Raw genomic sequence first — 22,397 nt, forward strand, 5'->3', positions numbered from 1 at the left:
TATGAGAAATTTCACAGAAATCTTAAAACTAGGGATTCAATTCTATTTACAAGATGGAGGACAAGAGTTTCAATAAAGAGTAAAAATTATAGCTATCTTAAAACTAGGAATACAGAATACTAATTTGAATTTTTTAACTAAAACTTATGCTTGGTCAAGATATTCAAAGGGTGGCTTATTTCCGCATCAGTGTAGCAGCAGTTGTATCAAAGACAGGGGAGAGACAGGGAAAGAAGAGCAAAACTTGCAACTTTCGCTCGAACGGCGGGGGGGGGGGGAGGGAGATCAGCGTATCAAATTTGCGCCTCAGTCTAGTAAGTCGTCGAGTACCGGATTGGCGGATGGTATTCTTCGGACCCGCGGGGAATCCTTCAAAAGTCATCGGACCTCGAGTCGCTCTCGCTTCAGTTTCCTTCTATGCAGGCGTAGTGGTAAGGGCGACGGCGGTTACATAGTGGCACTCTGGAGCTGATCGGTTCCACAAGGCAGGAGGAAACTCTAAAAACGAGAAATAAAAGAGAGGGGCTAAATTGGGATATTTATCGTTTTTATGAAGGTATAAATAAGGGACATATAGGGGAAATCACGAGTTGCCAGCATATCTCGGACTGGTACATTGGGTGGTCTACCTCGGGCCCGAAGGGATTCCTTTAACTGAGACCTGGCGTCACAATACCCGGCGCACACCCAGACAACGTGTTCGATGTCGTGATAGCCCTCGTCACAAGCGCACAGACTACTCTCCGCAAGCCCAATACGCCGCAAATGCGCATCCATGGTGTAGTGATTGGACATAAGTCGGGACATTACACGAATAAAATCCCGACCCACATCCATCCCCCCGAACCAAGGCTTCGTTGATACCTTTGGGATAATCGAATGTAGCCATCGTCCAAGTTCCCCATTGCTCCACGAGGTTTGCCAACTGTTGAGCGTCCTCTGACGACAAATACTAAAAAATTCATTGAAGCAGATTGGTCTTTCGTATATGTCACCATTTAATGCGCCCACCTTTGCTAATGAGTCGGCCTTTTCATTGCCCGGGATAGAACAATGAGAGGGGACCCAAACAAAGGTAATCTTATAAGATTTTTCAGATAACGTACACAAGGACTCCTGTATCTTCCCCAGAAAATACGGTAATTGCTTTTTAGGCTTCACCGCACGAAGAGCCTCGATAGAGCTGAGGCTGTCCGAAACGATGAAGTAGTGATCTGTGGGCAGAGTGTCGATGATCCCAAGGGTGTACTGAATTGCAGCTAACTCTGCGACGTAAACTGAAGCGGGATCATTGAGCTTGAATGAAGCGGTGATAGTATTGTTGAAGATACCGAAGCCAGTGGACCCATCGAGATTTGATCCGTCAGTGTAAAACATTTTGTCGCAGTCGACTTCTCGGAATTTATTATAAAATATATTGGGGATCACCTGCGGGCGTATATGGTCCGGGATTCCACGAATCTCTTCCTTCATGGATGTGTCGAAGAATACAGTAGAATCAGAAGTATCTAGCAAACGAACACGGTTGGGAGTATATGCAGAAGGATTAATGCTCTGTGCCATGTAGTCGAAGTACAAGGCCATAAATCGGGTTTGAGAATTAAGCTCGACGAGCCTCTCGAAGTTTTCAATTACCAACGGGTTCAGAATGTCGCATCGGATGAGCAATCGATATGAGAGTTCCCAAAATCGATTTTTTAGCGGAAGAACGCCCGCCAGCACTTCGAGACTCATCGTATGGGTCGAGTGCATGCAACCCAAGGCAATGCGCAAGCAACGATACTGGATTCTCTCTAGTTTGATGAAGTGTATGTTCGCAGCGGAGCGGAAACAGAAACACCCGTACTCCATCACCGACAATATCGTTGTTTGGTACAACCTGATCAGGTCTCCTGGGTGAGCACCCCACCATGTTCCAGTTATTGTTCGGAGAAAATTGATCCTTTGTTGGCATTTCTGTTTCAGATACCTAATGTGACATCCCCAGGTACCTTTAGAGTCGAACCAGACCCCGAGATATTTAAATGTGAAAACCTGGTTGATCGTTGCACCCATTATTAAAAGCTGGAGTTGCGCCGGCTCACGTTTCCTAGAAAAAACAACCAACTCAGTTTTCTCCGTGGAGAACTCAATACCCAGCTGAAGAGCCCAAGCAGACAAATTGTCCAAGGTATTTTGTAATGGTCCTTGCAAGTCGGCAGCTTTGGGCCCTGTAACAGAGACCACCCCGTCGTCTGCAAGTTGCCTTAGCGTGCATGAATTGGCAAGACAATCGTCAATGTCATTCACGTAGAAATTGTAGAGCAGGGGACTTAGACATGAGCCCTGGGGAAGACCCATGTAGCTAAATCGCGATGTTGTTAAATCGCCATGCGAAAAGTGCATGTGCTTTTCAGACAACAGGTTTAGCAAAAAGTTATTTAAAATTGGCGAAAGACCATGCTGGTGCAGCTTCTCTGACAGAGTGTTGATAGAAACTGAGTCAAAAGCCCCCTTAATATCCAAGAAGACTGATGCCATCTGCTCTTTGTTAGCATAGGCCATTTGGATTTCTGTAGAAAGCAACGCAAGGCAATCGTTCGTCCCTTTGCCTTTGCGGAAGCCAAATTGTGTATCTGACAGTAAGCCATTTGCTTCAACCCAATTGTCGAGGCGAAACATGATCATTTTCTCGAACAACTTCCGAATACAGGACAGCATTGCAATCGGCCGATACGAGTTGTGGTCGGAGGCTGGTTTTCCTGGTTTTTGGATGGCGATGACCTTCACTTGCCTCCATTCATAAGGGACAATGTTACCCTCAAGAAACTTGTTAAATAAATTCAACAGGCGCCTTTTTGCAGTGTCAGGCAGATTCTTCAGCAAGTTGAATTTGATTCTGTCTAACCCTGGGGCGTTATTGTTGCACGATAAGAGAGCAAGTGAGAACTCCACCATCGAAAACGGTGTTTCGTTCGCGGTATCGTGAGGAGACGCGGCGCGGTACGTTTTCTGTACCGGGACAGAGTCCGGACAGATCTTCTTGGCGAAAGCGAATATCCAACGGTTTGAATATTCCACGTTCTCGTTGGTACTATTATGATTACGCATACGTCGAGCCGTACCCCAAAGAGTGCTCATCGCTGTTTCTCTCGTTAACCCGTCGACGAACCGGCGCCAATAACTGCGTTTTTTGGCTTTCATTAGACTCTTCATTCGCCTTTCTAACGACGCGTACTGTTGATAGCTAGCGGGTAACCCGTCTTCCCGGAAGGCCTTATATGCAGTGGACTTTTCCGCGTACAGCTCTGAGCACTCTTTATCCCACCACAGGGTGGGAGACCGTCTATGGGTATTCGCGCTGGGTACTGGTTTAGTCTGAGCTTGATTCGCACTGTCGAGAATCAAGCCAGCCAAAAACCTGTACTCTTCCTCCGGAGGAAGTTCTTGAGTGGATTCGATTTTAACGGATATCGCGGTCGCGTAACTCTTCCAATCAATGTTCCGTGTGAGGTCATACGATACATTGATTGTTTCCGATGGTCTTGAACCGTTAGCAATTGAAATCACGATAGGCAAATGATCGCTACCGTGGGGATCAGGGATCACCTTCCACATGCAATCTAACTGTAGCGATGTCGAGCAAAGCGATAAATCCAACGCGCTTGCGCGTGCTGGTGGTGTAGGAATCCGCGTCATTTCTCCCGTGTTTAAGATGGTCATGTTGAAATTATCGCAAAGATCTTGGATTAATGTTGATCTATTATCATCATGAAGACAGCCCCATACCGTACCGTGCGAGTTAAAGTCTCCCAGAACTAGCCGCGGTGCCGGTAAGGATTCCGTGATATTACAAAGCGTTCGGTCCCCTACCGAGGCTCTAGGAGGAATGTAGATGGAAGCAATGCAAAGGTCTTTACCTTTGATTAAAACTTGACAAGCGACAATTTCAATGCCTGGTGTCGAAGGGAGGTTAATTCGGTTGAAAGAATAGCACTTTTTGATCCCCAAAAGTACTCCTCCATAGGGGTTTTCTCGATCCAGACGAATTATATTAAAGTCGTGGAAGTTGAGATTAATATCGGAAGTTAACCAAGTTTCACATAATGCGAAAGCATCACATTTTAAACTATTTAGTAAAAATTTAAAGGAATCGATTTTCGGGAGGATACTTCTGCTGTTCCACTGTAGAACAGTGATCGAATCGGTGACCTCGTTCGATGACTTAGCCATCGAAGGATACGATCGCTGCAAGGAGGGGCCATTTAGTAGTCAACTGCTTCAAAAATGTTTGCACTATAGGGAGAAAACGTATCAGAAGGCTTTTAAGAGGATCAGTAACATTGAAAGCTGTGAAAATTAAGTCCACTATGTCAGAAAATTTCATTAGTCCGCTACTGGACTGAGTATCTGTTTGAAAAAAGGGGACACTTGGGGTTTTGGATGTCCCTGGAAGTGGTGGGTACTCCTTGTTAGAATTAATATTTCCAAGTCCTGGAGCAAATTGCTTCGGCTTTTGTGCATCACTTCCGTTGGATTTATTGGTTGTAGATGGCGCACTCTGAGTGGACGACACCTTGGCACCTTTACGAGGCAATGTAGGGGAGGCTGGATTTCTCCTCTTCCTGGATTCCCCTGGGTTAACCAAAGATGTTCCCTCTCGTGGGTCGTCAGATTCTTGCTCAACGTTAGCCAAACCAGCATAGGGATTTTCGGACAGGACAGATGGCGAAGCATTCTTTAGCATTTCTGCATAAGAACGCCTTGAGCGTTCCTTAAGGGAGCGCTTAATTTTATCCCCGCGCTGCTTGTACGCAGGGCATGATTTAAGAGCATGTGAAGGGCCCCCGCAGCAAATACACTTTTCAGTTTCTTTGTCGCAAGAGTCATCCTCATGCTCTCCTTCGCATTTGCCGCATCGTTTCTTATTTCCACAATATGTGGCTGTGTGGCCCAACTGCTTGCAATTGCTGCAGCTCATGACCCGCGGTACAAACAGGCGAACTGGTAGGCGAACCCTGTCAAGGAGGATGTAGTTGGGAAGAGAGGACCCGGCGAATGTCACCCGAAGCGAGCCTGATAGAGAGTAGGTAGTCTTACCTCCCTCGGTGTTTGCGGTATACAATTGTTTGCATTCTAAGATCTTAATCTGTTCAAGAGAGGGGTCCTTAAAGCAGCCAACCCCGTGCTCCAACAGTTCTTCGCATTTCAGGCCCGGTTCGGACACTACCCCATCGATTTCACAGGCCACACAAGGCACGTACGCTTTAAATTCCCGCGTAAAGCGCTCACAGCAAGCAATCGCGTTTGCCTGGCCGAGATCACTCACTAGAACACGTATCTTGTTTGCCCGAACACGTGTTATCTGAGTTACGGCCGGGTAATTAGCAGTCAGATCTCGAGAAAGTTTTAATATATTAACCGGTTTCTCTCCGGTCCGAAAATATACCACCCATGGCCCAGAGGAACCTTCTGGGTACTGCTTTATACGGGGAGCAATGCGAGTATTAGGGGGATCAGGGACTTCCATGATTGCATCAGATGGTATTTCGCCCTCGGCCATTTAAGCACGAGGGCAGAGCGTTATATAAACGGGAATGTGTCTTATTATTTGATTACAAGGTAGAGTAAAAGTAGGGAAAAGGAAAGAAAGCAAACGAGGAAAAAAAATAAAGCAAAACTTATCTGCAAACAACGTCGATTGTTCCGCACCAGCGAAAACAATGTACTGGATTTACTGTCGGCACCAGCAGAACGGCTGCTAACGAACGAACAAAGGATGACCTTGACTCACTAAAATTTACACACCGAGCACCACTGTGAAATATAACGATCCGTTCCGTTCAAAGGTTGGGAGACGTATATGACCCACTGTAGTTTATCCCGCTTTATCATCCTTTGCACACGAGGCGACAGGACATACGTCTCAAGAAGATTTATTTGTTATTTTTGTGGCGTGTGTTCTGTCACCTCGTGTGCGTATAGCTTTAACATACTTGTACACTTAGTGCAGCTCCTGGTTCATGCGACTGCGTCATTCTCCATTTTACCGTTGAGTATTGAAAGCAGAATGCTTCTTTCAAACATACCGATATGAAGATTTCTGGTATATATATGAAAAAATGTTCAAAAATATTTTGAGCAGGAAAAAATGTTCAAAAACCTACAACTCAGGGAACGGGTTTGAGTAGTCAAGGTAGGAAAGCTAGCTGTGGGTCTAGAATTAATGCTCTTTCCCTACGAGGACAATCTGGGCGGCAAACTTCAGACTGTCTAATTTACTGAGCCCTTCAGTTCCCCTGTGCCATTCAGTACTACTTCCTCGTCGAGCTTACGACTGGTTCGCGAACTACTTGGTATAGTCCCCGACGATAGATCTAGCCTACTCCGACGAAAAGTTCCCCGGCGTGAGAAGTTCGAAAGCGAGCAAACCAGCCAGGTGCTGAGGTCAGTTCGGCGATTCCGGTAGAGTAAGACATCCGATTTGCTGGAGCCCCGGCGCGACTGGTGGTGTGTCGTCGTGGTCTACGCAGTCTAGTTCCCGGCGGAGAATCTGACTGTACGCTGACGAAGAGGTCCCAGACGAAAGAAGTTCTCCCGATTCCGATTCTTTTTTGGTTTCAGTACCTCAACTTTTTGAGCCCTTTGGCTCCGTGACCGGTGCCGTTTAGCACCTCAACTCCTTTAAGCCCTTTAGTTCTCTTCTTTGGCCATTAGCACTACTTCCTTGATGATCCATTCAGCTCCTCGACTTGTTCGCGAACAACTCGGTCTAGTCCCCGACTATGGACCTGACCTACTCCGACAGATAATTCACCGGCGAGAGAAGTTCTTCCGAGATCGAGCTAATCAGCTAGGTGCCGAGGTCAGTTTCGCCATTCTGGTAAAGTACTGGTGCGCCGATGACCCGCGACTAGTGGTGTCTCGTCACTGTCTACTCAGTCTAGTCTAGATTCACCCAGTGGTGAACCTAGCTTACGCTGACGAAGAGTTCCCTGGCGAAAAAAGTTCTCTCAATATCGATTCTTCTTTGGTTTTCACTATTTTTCTATCGGAACAACCGGTGGGCTGCCATGGTCGGTCTGGCGAATCCATGACATCCGGTTCGCTGGCGTTTCGACGACTCATACTCGCTGCTCTGTTGCAGTCTACTCGACTAGTCCTCAAAAGTGGATCTAGCTTATTCCTGCGGAGAATTCCCTGCCGGTAATTGTTCTCCCGAAACCGTTGTTCGATGTTCATTCCGCTGTAAGATGGTCATGATCTACATCATACCTCTGTTTATTGCGTTCCACGTCTTTACGTCGCTTGTTATTCTGTAGGCTATATTATCCGTTAATGTCCGGTCCTCCCGTTTTAAGTAGCTCCCTGCACGTCGCTTCAAACCTCGGACATTCAAAGACTCTCCTCGGACATTCAGACTTCAAACCTCGGACATTCAAAGACGCTCCGGCGTCTCCTCGACATTCTCACACTCCGGGCACAGTGTTGACTTTGCGTACCCACACCGATAAAGATACTCCTTAAGCAGCCGTGGCTCGGTAGGAGCTGTTTCAGGTGGAAGGTCATCTCTCCGTGCTTTCTATTGACCCACGTCGACAACTTTGGATGAGCCGGTAGGTCCACTTACCTTTCTTCGTATTGTCCCATTCCTGCTGCCACGTCACCATCGAATCAATTCTCATCATCTTTCTACCGTTCCGGACGTTTCATTGATTGTAGCACTTGATATCCTCCGTGAGGGTGGTGCAGATGTGGATCATCTCGGCAGATAAGGCATACTGCCTCCGGTACGCAATCGCAACTCGTACGACCAGCAGTCGAAGCGTCCTGTTCAGCTTTTCGCGGTTTTCAGCACCGCGCCCCAAGCAGGAGCCCCATATCGCAGTATCGATCACGAAACACTAGATAATGGACCGATATTTCGCATGTGTAATCAACGTGGTTGTTAAAGCTCAATCAGTCGTCGATTATCACTCCCAATTGCTTCAGTGCACACTTCGACGCAATCACGTGCCCTTCGACGGTGATCTGTATCCGCTGAACTGCTTTGCAGCTGCTGTCCAACAACAAATCCGTTTTGTGGTGAGCTATTTGTAGATTGACCCGTTGATCCAGCTCTCGCTCGCATCTATTGTCTCCGTCACATACACTTCTAATTCTTGTCTCACGGTTAGTGACACGTCGTCCACAAAACCAACGATTTTCACTTTCCTGGGCAACCGCAGTGTTAAGACCCCATCGTGCATCCCATTCCAAAGAGTTGGACAAAGAATGGAGCCCTGAGGAACGCCCGCTGCGACTCGCATTGCCTTCTGCCCTTTTGTTCGTCTGGTACAGCTGTGCACTACTCTGGAAGTAGCTCTTCAGGATCTGGCTCATTCTTTTATGCCACGCTGCGGTATTGGTCTATACGAGGCTGGATGGCCCGGTGATTTCCCTGACTTTGGCAGCAACATCAGTTTATGCACATAAGGAAGGTGCATAAACTGATGTTGCTGCCAAAGTCAGGGAAATCACCGGGCCATCCAGCCTCGTATAGACCAATGCCGCAGCGTGGCATAAAAGAATGAGCCAGATCCTGAAGAGTTACTTCGGGGATTACCATCGTCTAAAGACTTCAGCAGTAGCATCCTGAACATGTCCGGATATGTCAGGATCGCAGCTTTCAGCACCACGGTTGGTATTCCATCCGGACCGGGGGTTTTCTTTGATTTTAGTTACATCGACGCTTCTTTGAGCTCGTCGTTAGTCGCTTGCCACTCGGCTGTGTTACCTCCTTCTTCTACGCCGTAGGTGTCGGTGTCCAGGTAGTTGAATCGTGATTCGGGAAGAGACCCTCAACGATTATCTTTAGACTACTCGGGCATATTTCAGCTGGTGTCGACGGACCCTCGTCTTCGTCATGACGACTCAGTACGCGTCCCCCAGAGATTGGCGTTTATTTCTCAGCACAGCTACTCATGGCAATTGTCTTGCTAAGCTTGATCTCCCGTTTTAAAGAGTCTCTACCTTCTCGAAACGTCGCTTGCGCTCCTCTCTCACTCTCCGATCTTGCGCTCTGAGCCCGCCTTCTGGCTCTAAGACAAACAGCGTGTAGCGTACTGAGTTACTCATTTAACCAGTAAGCTGCACGCCGTCTACTGCTTGGCCCTAGTTTTCGTGACATTATAACGTCACAAGCAGCCACAATCCTTCTTGTTAGATCAGCCGCATCAACGTACTTGATTCCGTTGTTCTCCGAAGTAACTCAACAAAGAGGTTTTCGTTAAAGGCTTTCGTCTTCCACTTTAGCTTGCCGCCCGTCCTTCTCCATGCTGCAGCAGGATTCCATTGGCCGATGCGGTAGCGAATCGCCTGGTGGGCGCTATGGGGATACTTCTCGCACACTCTCCAGTCCATGTTCGCCCTCAGTCAAGGACTACATAATGTGGCGAAATGTCTCTCGGTACCGATATCCGTTTCGTGAACTAATAAGCTCCCAGCTCCTCGCTTCGCCGCGATCTACGCGTTATAGTCCTCGGCGGTTGAGCTAGCCTCCACAACGAGCCGACACGTAGGTGTCGAGGTCTGCTGCCAACTTTCACTACAAGGAAATATTCTCACAAGATAATTTTTGCAAATGAAACTTTGAGAAATCCCATTAAAACATTAGGCATATTTTTGTTTAACATATTCAATTTTTTCTGATTTCTCCAAAATATTTCGGGGGGGGGGGGGGGTTTCGTCCCCAACCCTCTCCCCCCCCCCCCCTCCGCTACTACGCCACTGAGTTGTTCTATAAACGATAGTGTAGTTTAGTGTACTTCAGCCAAGCACCCCGTACAAGAAAGCTATACAAATGTTTGGGAACTTCAGTGAATTTTTCAGAACTTCAGAGAAGTTGTCTGAACTTCGAAAAAAATTTATACCCTTAGGGAAGTTTTTGAAATTTCGTCGAAATCTAACAACCTTAAAAAAAATTTCTACGCTCGTGGGGTGTCCTACAAATTTGAAGAAATTTATGCGAGCGTTTGTAATCTTTTTTTGTGTACTTCAGAGGGATTCTACGAAGTTCGAGGGAGATATATAAAATACAGGGGTATCCCAATTAATTCTCTCCGATAGTACGAACGCCAAACGAAGAGCCCAGGTGTACATCCTACCGATCTATTTAAATCCCGACATCACTGGCATCACAGCATCATTATAAGTGACACTACTGCTCAGTAATGACATTAGAAATAGCTCATGTAAGAACCCCTTATGCTAATCATTTACCACGTTTGGAAGAGCAGAATACAACCCGAGAAATACATGTCACTGGTAATGCTCCGCAAATTGAACACATATGAATTCACTGGAAGACCAGCAGCGAGCATGGATGCCCGTCAATCACGCCAAGGTCGAACGTTATGCTCATTCGAACAACAAGGTCACTATGCAAGATGCATCTCGTACAGATAGATGAGCGGGTCGTTTGGAGGAACACACGTGCCGCTGGTGTGAACTAACTGAGGCCGGCATTATCATGCACAAAGATTCCATATGGATCGAGAGAAACAAACAGAACGATTGTTTGCGCGTACCAGAGCAACCTCCTGCCTGACTCCACGCGACCTCCGCTGGCACCTGTTGCAAGAAACTGCGGTTGTTATTTTAAGAAAATATGTTAGTTCAGTACCAGTGGAAGGGGCTTTGAACCCATGCAGTATTTTTTGTATTATTATTTTATGTGTCAGCTGGGACAATCAAAAGCTGAAAACTATTTTTGAAATTAGTAATTGAAACTGTCATGCAAATTTATCATATCGACGCATTTTTGCTTCGAATATTTTATGGGTAATGTCAAAGTCAGATTTTCTGTAAATTAGTTTTTTTAGTTTTATTTATAGGAGTTATACATACTGAAATTGTATAAAAAAGGAAGGGGCGGGCATAGCCTAGTTGGTAACTCGATTGTCTTGTACGCAGCTCAGCTGGGTTCCATTCTCAGCCTCTGCAGATAGGGTTAGAGATTTTTCCAAAGAGATTCATCTAACCCAAAGAAAGAAGCGAATTACCCTAAGGTTAAAACCTCTATAATCGTAATAAAAAATGCAAAATGGTTGCACATATTTCCGATCAGATAGTGTAAAAATTCAGTGATTTGGTTCAGTACAACGAAAGCAGAAATTTTCGAAACAGTTCTCCTCTGTATGGAAACGTTAGAAGTATACTACTTTAAAATAAATAATTGGCTGTTTGCCCATTTTTGTAGGTTGGATCAATTTGTTGATTTTTTTAGCAAATGTGAAATTCAAACACCTAAACGATTCTCCACACATTATCGTCACCTATTTCGACCCCTGTTGAAGATCTCGTGTGGTGTATATAGATTACAAAATGAAAAAAAACATGAAATGTATTGATGGGTCAATAAGCCTGTCCTCGCCCTGTTTCTATTATCATCCTACCCTTTTGAAGCCGTTGGTTAAAGCAGTGTCTGCTATATTTGTTCGATGCATTGACTGAAATAGTGTTGTGATAGTTAGGATCTTCGATTGGAGTTTTCGTTTGTACGAAGGGATTCCATGAGAAACCGGCCGACCGCAAAATATGACCATCGTCGATTCGAACGAAACTTTGCAGGTGTGTTCGCTGTATGAATCTCCATGATATTCTCTGGCAATTGGAATATTTTGATACAAGAGTAATTTTTCAAAAGGGCGTAAACGTGTCTACGTGTATGAATTTTAAATTTTTTTTGTTCGATTACTGTATTTTATACAGCAAAACTATCTGAGAACAAGTTACAGGGAATGAATACTTCTGTCCGAAAAAAATATACACTGAAAAAAATGTGTCATTTTTCAAAAAAACAAAAATTTATGATAAAAATTTAAATTGCGAAAAACCCATTTTTTTAAATTTTTTATATTTTGTTTAATTAATTCGTGTAATTATGCTCTTTTTAAAAGTTATTCGCGTTACCCCATCAAAAAATGTCAAAAATTTAATGTTTATCGTTTTAAATACGTAAAAGCAACTTTTTTAGTGTATTTGGATCCTGGAGAAGCTTTCAATAAAAAAGTTTTCCTAACAACAACTTTTGACATTTTTTTATAATTCTTACTATTTGCAGTCAAAAATACAATTTTCTTTTTGAATATGATTCTAAACGCCATTTTAAATCGAAATGCTCTTAACAAAAAATTTCTAAAATGTAGTAGTTCTCGAGATATTTTAACTTTTGTTTTAACGACACAATTATTTTGTTTTATTACGACCTTTTCATAAGTTAGTCGCGTTTCTCCATCAACAATAATAGGTTTTTCAAAAGGCCCGTAAACTTTCCTGCAACTTTCTCTTTGACATCAAGGCGATATTGTGAAACATTTTAAAGTTACATGAAAACAACCAACATATGATTCAGCTATATAGTTTAATCAACAGACCCTATGGTTGAAATATATTTTGGTTGCTTTCATGTAACTTTCAAATGGTTTACAATATCGCCTTGATGTCAAAGAGAAAGTTGCACGAAAAAATTTTGAAATTCATACACGTAGAAAGGTTTACGCCCTTTTGAAAAGTTGCTCTTGAGTTAAAATAATCTTATTACCTGTGGAAAATATTTAGTCTTGCATGACCGTGAAACGTGTAAAGTTTCATTGGAATCTAAGATGGTCGGTCACGATTTTAAAGATTTTCGGACGGATCTTCGTGGAATTCCTCTACGCATTCCATCGATTGTAGGCTGCATAATTATTGAAATTGTGTGGCACCCTCCACGATGAGCTCTATTAGGACCTAAATTTTTATTTTAAGATTCGAAGATAAGAGCTAGCGTAGTTTTGACTAGCATTTTTGTCACCAAGGGAATTGGATGGGAAATGAGTTTGAAGGACATAGAAATGTAATTGTTAATCTTCATCCGAATGCATTGTTTGAAGACAATATGAAAGTGTATCCATGGATTACGGATCTCTTCCAAGAAAATATCAATAGACCACATGGTACTTATATAAATAAAAATCGGAGAGCGATCAACAATCTCTACTATCTACGATCAACACCTCATCAGTTAATGTATCAGGTAGCTGTAAACATTCAATGACCTTCAGTTGTACAGGGAACGCACGCACACATAGTGCTATCAATTGCTACTACGATTTCCGCAAACATTAACCATAATCGAAACTCACAACTTGTTTACAAATGCGCAGTTCCAACGACATACATACAACTGATCAGCACTATCTATCAAATAATGAAAACAACTAATCGACCAACCACCCTAAAAGCAGCTGCTCTCAGATGCGCCTTCCAGCAGAACGTTGAACGTCATGTGTGCTGACCAACAAGCAACTAAACGGATTGAAGTGTTTATGTATAGGATGTGTGAACGGTTGTTGTGTGAGGAGCTATATTTAAAATTCCATCGGCTATCACACTAACAGACTGCGGGAGGATGAAGCAATCACTCGGGATACCATCATTAACTGAGTGCCTGATGGTTGGTTCCCGGCGGGATGTTTGCGGGGGGGGGGGGGGGGGGGGGGGGGAAAGGAGTAATGCACCTATTGACAGGATAGGAGAAGTAATTTGTTGGATTTTTTTTTGTTGGAGACGGACCACTGCGATCAATATTTAGATCTATTGTGGTAGACAACAGTTCGGACTGTCCGGCGGCACTAAAATGAGACCTAGGTTGGGTCAGAAGTCCCGAGTAAATTTTGAAATAGGCTTTATCATGAAAGGCTTTGTCATTTTTTTTCCTTTAATTATTACGGCACCAAAAAAATTTCCACTTGTGTTCTAGTAATGATCGAAGGACGATTGTTTGGCTAGCACATCATGCTAAAGCCACAAAAAGGACTGGAAAGTTAACAGAAACGAGAGTAAACGATTGTTAGAGAGGTCTATTTGAAAAAGTACTCGATAAATATTTATTAAAAACTTAGTTGGCCAACTTGGGGACTGTTATGAAAAGCGACATAGGTTTCAAAAACATGTAAAAGTGGCAAATTTTTGCAACTCTTCTTGGATTTAAAGTTTTGCCATCATTACCTATTTTAACAAAAAAAAATTACAAAATTGCGTCAATTTACCTTTTTGTTTTTAAATTGTAAAATTTTTCAGTTTTCAAATTGCTACAAATTTAACTATTCCCTGAAATATACAAAAGTCTGTTTACATTATATTTTCTAAATATTACTAGCAATATAAAATTTGTAGAAACTGTAATATTTGTAAAATTTGCAAAAATATGCAAATTTAGCAAGACTTCTAAATTTGTTAACGGGTGTTCACTATTTATGTGATTTTGATGAATTATTTTAATTTTTTTTACCATTATTCCCTTTATTGTGGGGAAAACAGCCCCCCTATCACAAAAATTGTCAAATGTGTTAATTTAACAATTCTTGCAATTGGTCGGTGTTAAGTCAGACCGGACTGAGTGACAAAATATTGATTTCGAGAAAAACGAGTTTAAAGTTTGAATCGCAGCATCCTTTACATTATTATTGGAAATTAATTTTTGCCATAATTCTTGTTTATTGTTACATATTTCAAATCTGACAAACGTCGAATGTAGCTGACGAAATTCTTTATCCAGTGCTATCGTTATCTTATTTTTCGATGTTTTGCGACTTAGTCCAGTCTGACTTAACACCGACCAATTTTGGTTGATATAAAATTTTCGCAAGGTTTGTATTTTTGAAACATTCTTTAATCATCTTTAATTATTTTGTTAATAGAACATTCAAATTGATGTTTATTTGTTTTTTTTTTTAATTTTGCTTTTTTGCCATTGGAACCTTCGTGATATTTGTTATTTATGTAATTTTTGCATCTGACGTTATTTTTTTTACAATTTTTGCCAATATTAGTAATTTTAATGATTGTTATAAATTTTATCAAATTTGTCAATTTCGCAAATTTAGTAGAAAATTTGCAAAAATTTCTAATTTACATAAAATTTTTAGCAATTTTTATCATTTCTGTAAGTTGAAATCACTGTGGATTTCCACAATTTTCAAAAAATTTATATTTGTTGTATTTTTGTATATTTTGCATAATTTTGTAATTTGCTTATATTTCTATAATGTTCGTTACTTCCGTAAGTTTTGTAGTTTTTGTGATTTGCATAATTTTTATATTACTTTTTTGTAATTTTCGTTGTTTAATAAATTTGTTAAGATTTTTGTATTTTTTTGTAATTTCTGTTCCTTTTTTTGTGACGCCTGAAATTTTTGAATATTCTTTGTAATTTCTATAGGTTTTACATTTTTTGTAATTTTCGTATTTCAGATATTTTTTTTGTAATAATGGCATTTTTGCCATTATCGTAATTTTTAGGATTTTCGTACTTTTTATAAATCTTTTTTTTTTAATTTTGTCAAATTTGCAATTTTTGTGAATTATGTTACTTTTGTGAATTAAGCAAACTTTGTAAATATTGTAAATGTTGTAAACCTGCGTAAAAGTTCTGGCAATTTTTGTAATCTTCAAAAATGTTGTAAATTTTATATTTTAGTGAATTTTAGTATTTTTTGTAATTTTTGTAATTCTTTCAATTTTTGTATTTTGTACAATTTCCGTAAGTTTTGTATATTCTGAATTTTTTGTTATTTTTACAAGTGAAGTGTACTTATTTTTTGTAATTTGTAGGTTTAATAAATTCTCGCCATTTTTGTTATTTGTGTTTTTTTATTTTTATGTTTGCAATTTTTGTAATTTTTGTAGTTGCAATATATGTAAACTTCGTATTTCGAAGATTTTCTGTGATATTTGCATTTCGACTATTATTGTCATTTTTGTAATTTTCGTAAATAAGTAATCATTAATTCTTGTAAACATCATATTTTTTGCAAATTTTGTCAAATTTGTAATTTTTGTAAATTTTGTAACTCTTGTGAATTTTGCGAATTTTGAAAATAGGAACATGGGGAGACTTGACCAGGTTTTCAGCTAAAACTGCATAAATCTCTAAAAAAGCCTTCAATTCCCCAAAAATCATTCAGATATAATGCGCAAAGTTATTGCGTGTCTTCATGATTTTTTGCAAAATTTTTGATTTAATTTTTGAAAAGTTACAAAAGTTTTTCTGTGATCGTTTTTTTCTGGTCAAGTCTCCCCATTGCGGGGAGACTTGACCAAGAGAATTTTGAAAAATCATAACAAAAAATAATGACATAAAACATACTGTAATTATTTTTTCCCTATTGTCGAGATCCTTAGGTAGCAGTAAAAAATATAAAAGAGTTGCATTTGATAAATTTTGATTTTTTTAAATGCATTTCTTTTTAAGGATTAACTGTACTGCTTGCATTGCATGTTCACACGTCACGTAATCAGTCCTACTATTGCTAACTTTGCTTACAAATTTTAAAATGTGAAGACTTGTGGTTGGGGTGGGATTTTTTTTATGGCGTGATTAACATTAACAGTAGATACCAAAGCATAATAAATATAAGGAATTTTGTATCTTTCTTCAGCTGATCGCCACTTGGTCATGTCTCCCCATAAAATCTTGGTCAAGTCTCCCCAACATTAGTTATTGCGTTCAATTTCATGCGAATTCTAGTAATAACTATTCCAATGTTTCAGTTTATGTAAACTCATTTCACTGCTTCACAAGGATTAAGATGGTATATTAGTCCTTTAATAGTAATTAGTAGTCGAGTAGATATGTCCATACAAAGTTTGATAAAAAATTACATCATTTAATGCAAATTTATTAATCACGTAATATTTTCTGCAAGGAAAGGATTTTTTACTCCAAACTTTCAAAATTACCTTAAGGGATCGAACAAGTATAAAAATATTTTTGAAAAAAAATTAAGAATCGAATAGAAGACGCCATAGCCGAAAATAGAAATTTGCGCTTGGTCAAGTCTCCCCATGTTCCCCTATTGTAAATTTTGTAACTATTGTATTTAAACTTTGTACATACTGGATTTTTTTATTAAGGACTTTTTAACTACTTCGTCATTCGGGTCCTTTGGAAATTTTATATATTTAGCAAAATTTGAAAATTTAGTTATTTTCATAATGTTTGTAATTATTGCTAATTTTTGTAATTTTCACAATTTTTGCCATTTTTTAATTTTTATGGTTTTTGTTTTATTTGCGATTTTTTATTTTCTTGTTATAATTTTTTATTAGTTTTCGTAGTCTTTGCAATTTTTGTAATTTTGCAAGATTTTTAATCATTAAATTTAGTTTGTTTTGTAAATTTTGCATTTTGTATTTCCTGTAAAATTTGAAATTTTTATTCATTTTGTTATTTTTTGGTATTTTAGTATTTCTTGTAGTGTAGTCTTTGGAATTTTGGTAGATTTTGTTATTTTTATCACTTTACTTGTACTTGTTTTTTGCAATTTTATATTTTTTGTAATTTTCTTAATTTTATTTGAATTTTACAAAATTCGTGATTTTTGTTATTTTTGCTATTTTTGAAATTTTTGTCATTTCTGTATTTTTTTGTAAGTTTTGTAATTCCTGATTTTTTAATGAAAGTTAATATTGCAATATTTTTTCTATTTTTTTTTAATTTTTTCATATTATTTTTATTTTTTTTTATTTTTTTAACTCATGTAATTTTTGTTATTATCATAGTTTATATAATTTGTATTCGTTACACATTTTCATAATCCTTTTATAATATTTTTAATTCTTTATATTTTTATTATTTTTTTTATTACCGTGTGGAGCACATTTTCAAAATTTTCGTCATTTTAATAATTTTTATGAGCTTTATATAGTTTTTATTATTTCCGCAATGTTCTAATTTTTTCGAATACAAATGTCATAGATTTTATTAATGTTTTAATCTTTTTATTTTTTTTTACAATTATAGAGGTTTTAACCATTCGCCTGTAATTTCTGTTAATTTTTTTTGTTTATGTATTTTATACATTTTATAATTTTTATGATTGTAATTTTTATCATGTTTATCATCTCCCATATTTACCAGTTAATTAATTTATAATTTATTCCATTTTTTTTAAATTTCGTCAGTTTTTTTAATTTTTATTTTTTTAATTTTTATTATTTGTGCTAATAATTTTTAAAATTTGGATATATTTTGTATTAAATTTTATGAATTTTACAATGTTTATTTTTTTAGCATTTTATTTCTATCCCAATTTTATAAATTTTCTTTACAATTTTGTCATTATTACTATTTGTATTCATTTGATTTTTAATATTTCTGCCTTAATTTTTTGAATGTTTTTCTAATTTTAATAATTTTGTGATTCTTATGAAGAGTTAATTTTAAATGTTTTATAAACATGAATTTAAGTATTTTTTTAAAATGTAGTTTTTATACCTTTCATAATTTTGAATATTTTTTGTGATTTTCACGATTTGTAAAATTTTAATAATTTCTATAATTTGTATAATTGTTGTTTGATATTTTGTATTGTTCATAAATTTTATAATTTTTCTTTGATGTAATTTTTACAATTTCGGTATTTTTTGAATTTGTTTTTTTAATATTAATAATTTTGATAATTATAATTTCTAGTCTGGGTTTAATAGCAGTCAAGGTCGTGGAGATTTTCTGGGGTGAAAAATCTGTCGCCACGTCCTCCTTTGGAAGGAAAGTAAAGCCGTTGGTCTCGATCCATGTGTTGAGTCAACCTCTCTGACGTCGATGGTAGGCAGTCAGTACGAGTACGAACAAAGGCTGACGGAAAATTCAAATGCATATATGTACAATATCTTAGGTCGAAAAAGCCGTATCAGAAAAAAGTTGTTCAAGCTTTAAGAAAAAATAGTTAGCTGCAAATTCGTAAACACTTTTCAGGTCTATCGCTCATGAAGCATTATTGGTCCCCCTATCAATTCTCAAAAAATCGCAATTGTGAAATTGAAGTAGAAGAATTGAATGCCGTAAAACTCCGTCATTTTGTAATATATCTGGTTCAGAAGACCCAAATTTACATGATTTTTTCTTGATGTGAGTTTTTTAATTGGTTTATTAAGAGCTATTCGCAATACAACGAGTTTGTGAAGTCCTTGAGTTTAAATTTTTTGCGACTCGAAGAGAAGCCAAAATTCGGCACAGGAGAACAAGTTCCCGGAATGTAGTCAAAGAATATGTTGAACAACAACAAACAACAATATTTCATGGGTTTGACATTACCATTATTCGAATAGAGATCATCAATGGTAAGACCATGAACTGAGTCGACCCTAATTGCTCGAGCGAGGTCAACCCAATTTGATATTTTGAGTGTCGTTTCTATCGGTGCTTCGGTAACCTTCAACCTAATGGGTGAGCTAATCATAATCGTGAGATGCGTTACTTTTTGCACTAAGCCGCACAAACAAGCTCCCGTTCGACCGGAGAAGAGTCGGCAGCAGCCAGCACCTGTATCGCTTTATTGTGTCACGTTGACCAGGCACAATCTCGCCTGAATGACGAATCTATTTTCGCGCGATGACCTTCGCCATACGTTCCAAATTAAACAAATCATTACTGTGGGCTGTGTAATAAAAAATAACATAATAATTTGACAAGCGTGTACCGTGCTCGAATTCTCTCGCACACCAGCAGAATGCCAGTTGAACAATCATCGTTCGTCCGCAAGAGAGCGAATTGCCACAGCCGCCGCCGTAGTCGCTGTCCCGAGAGCTTATCACGAATCGCCGAGTGCTGTAAACAGTAGCAAAGCAACCACACTCTAGCCGCCGTCATCAATGTCAAACCAGACCCAGTGCGAGCATCGAGCGCGAGGCTTCAAGGTCTTCCGTTCAGTGACTTTTCCTGGGTGCACACCACCGTTCTGCGGGGATAGAGAGACGACTCATCGCCAAACGTCGTTTATCGCGGTAACATCGGCCATTGCTCGATTACTGCTCCTGGTGAGTTCCACGTGTGGTTTTCACACGGCTCTTTGAATTATGTCCGAAAGCTGCACTACAATACCGTGTATAACCCAACCGGGAACAGCCAACAAACGGGGCTTGGAATTCGTATCGCGCCAGCAAGCGTATAACAAACAACCGGCCAGCGGCATGTCGTTAGATATTAGTGCCCTCAGCAAAACTTCGACCTTGCTAATTTTCCGCAGCGATACAAATCGATAAAGGGTAAAGGTCCCATCCGGTGACCCTTTGACGTTTTGCTGGCAACACGTTGCTCTGTAAGGAAACTCAACGATAAATGATTGAAAATAGATTGAACTAATAGAGGAATGCGAAGTAACTGCGCATGCATATATGGCGAGCGATAAATACTAAGGAAGAAATGTGATAAAGAGCGAGAGAAGTAGTGGGACGCGCAAAAAGGCAATAATTTGAAGATAAACAAGCAACACGCAAAGTGGCGGTTGGCGAAAAAGTGCAGAAGTGCGAAACGAGATTGATTTTTTTTTTGCTCGCACAGTCTGATCAAATCACCTAACAGATCAATCATCGCCCCATGTGCTGTGTAATGGAGGGTCATAGAATGCGGTGAGATAAACTTTCCAAAGTGGGATGAGGTGTAGACATTAGTGCTAGCAAGAACCGATAATTTTCCCCGATGTGGAGAAGAGCAAATAAATTCACCGTGATAAGAGGCGTATTTTTCGCGCCGGCACTAGAAGAGAAACGCTGATGATGAAGTACCTACCCGCGACGGTGGGAGAGCCACAGCAGATTAGAAGAGAGAAAAACAACCGAAGAGCGAGAACGGTACGATTTTGTGTGAGAGTGCGAGAGTAAGAACAGAGCGCAAGAGAACTCGGGAAACCTCGCACAGTCAGGCAACGCAAACCTGCCCGAGACTGGGTAGAGGCAGTCTTGAGGTGTTGGTGTGCGCGCTTCGACATACAACGCTACTAGTTGCGGTCCTGTCGGTCGGTCGCTTTTTTTTCGTTTTCTGGGAGTTGACTTCCTCGTTAACTTTTGGAGATTATTTTCTTTATCAAAAACTTGCGGTTCGAAAGTATCGGTTTCGCGAGATCAAAAGTGTGTGAACCGGATCGCAGGCCGAGGCGAGAGTCGTTCGGGAAAAAGTTCATCAGCGGTAGAAGTGCTTTCTTGCTTGATAGTGCAGTGTGTTCCGTGTTTGCTCGACCGAAGAGGAAATCGTATACCCTTTCCTAACTAGAGCCTGTGTGTCACTTGATAGGGTTGCACCACTAGGCACCGCGAGTGACGGTCGTTAATTGGAAACAGTGGGATCGTGTATCGTGTTAGTACTTATCGAGTGTGTCAAACAGGAGGGCAGAAAGACCGGTTACTCACTCTGGTATTCACGACTTTTCACATGTCGTCCCAGTGTCACAGTGGATCACACGTGTCGCCGCAACAGTCTAGATGACGTCCGCTGACGATTCTAGTTGGCTCAGCTATTACACTGTGAGGTGAGGTAGGGTTTACTAGCGGAAGGGGGTGTCTGAAATGAGGTTATTAATCCAATTCGAAAGCAACCTTTCCAAAGCTTCATCATATAACTGATTTGTTCGGAGCTGGCGCTTTGGAACATTGCCACGGCAGTTATTTTTGGTTGACCTTGATACCGGGTGGGTTCAGGCTCGTTTCCAATGCAACAGACCTTCAACTGTTGAAATCGATCAGGTTTATGATTTGTTCCGGGCAGCTTTTGGGTGTGAAGCATAAAGCAAACGAGAAAACCTATTCGGACTAACATTTTTGAATAGTGTCCCTTCCTGTTTTCAACCTTCCTTTGCTTGCCCTTGCACACATAGCAGCTGTCCCCTTTCTTACGCTCAAATATTTTAAAACATTCACCTATAAGCGATTTAACACGGGGTTGGGAAAGAAAACGGAATGCTCTGTCGGTGTCTCGAAACGAGGGAGGATGGGACCGTTCTGTTCAAATTTCTTTTTCTCCTAACGAAAAAATCATCAGCACTGCCAGTGCTGCCATCTATCGCAAGCATAAATTTGACTCCCGTTTTTTCTTCTTTTCATCCACAGATTGCCGGTAGTGAGTGACTGTCCGGCAGGACAGACGGCTAGAGTCACCTCCAACCTGCACTCTTCCAGTAGCACAATGGCAGTTAGTAGAGTGCCGTCACCCCCGCTGCCAGAGGTCAACACACCGGTTGCGGAAAACTGGTGTTACACTCAGGTAAGTTTGTCACACGCAAAAAAAAACAACGGAAGGAAGGTGTCAACGTTCTATTCCACTAGTCGCCGCAGCCTTGTGTGTCTAGCTGGTGTTCAGTTAACCATTCACCGAATGGAGCCTTCCGCTGATTCCTCGGGTGAATAAAAATAAAAAGGTCGCTTACGCACCCGCAGTCGTTGATCTCCCTCGTTTGCTTCGACGAGTTGCACTACCACACCGTCGATTGCCTCTACCGCGCCATTCATAATATCATCAAGGAAGAACTGCACAACACTGGGACGTGCCAGCCAGCATCATGTATGGATTCCAATACATGTTCAAACCGAAAGTCATAAGTCTGTTGGTCGCCCCTTAAGTA

At 40.2% G+C, this 22,397-nt stretch overlaps 1 protein-coding gene across 5 annotated transcripts in view; it reads left to right on the top strand.

Annotated features, from left to right (window-relative positions):
• The window catches only part of LOC131677707 (protein roadkill), a 395,312-nt gene that overhangs the window by 308,339 nt on the left and 64,576 nt on the right, over positions 1-22,397 (top strand). For 2 of the 5 annotated variants that reach the window (XM_058957692.1, XM_058957691.1), the window contains exon 2: positions 21,886-22,039. In XM_058957692.1, the coding sequence (XP_058813675.1) occupies positions 21,962-22,039 (78 nt within the window). In that variant the 5' untranslated portion in view covers positions 21,886-21,961. Of the gene's footprint in view, positions 1-20,724; positions 21,314-21,885; positions 22,040-22,397 lie in introns of those variants that run through there. The other 3 variants (XM_058957690.1, XM_058957693.1, XM_058957689.1) reach the window with 3 other exon arrangements.

This window comes from Topomyia yanbarensis, chromosome 1 (assembly GCF_030247195.1).
Source record: "Topomyia yanbarensis strain Yona2022 chromosome 1, ASM3024719v1, whole genome shotgun sequence".
In the NCBI taxonomy this organism is placed as follows: Eukaryota; Metazoa; Arthropoda; class Insecta; order Diptera; family Culicidae; genus Topomyia; species Topomyia yanbarensis.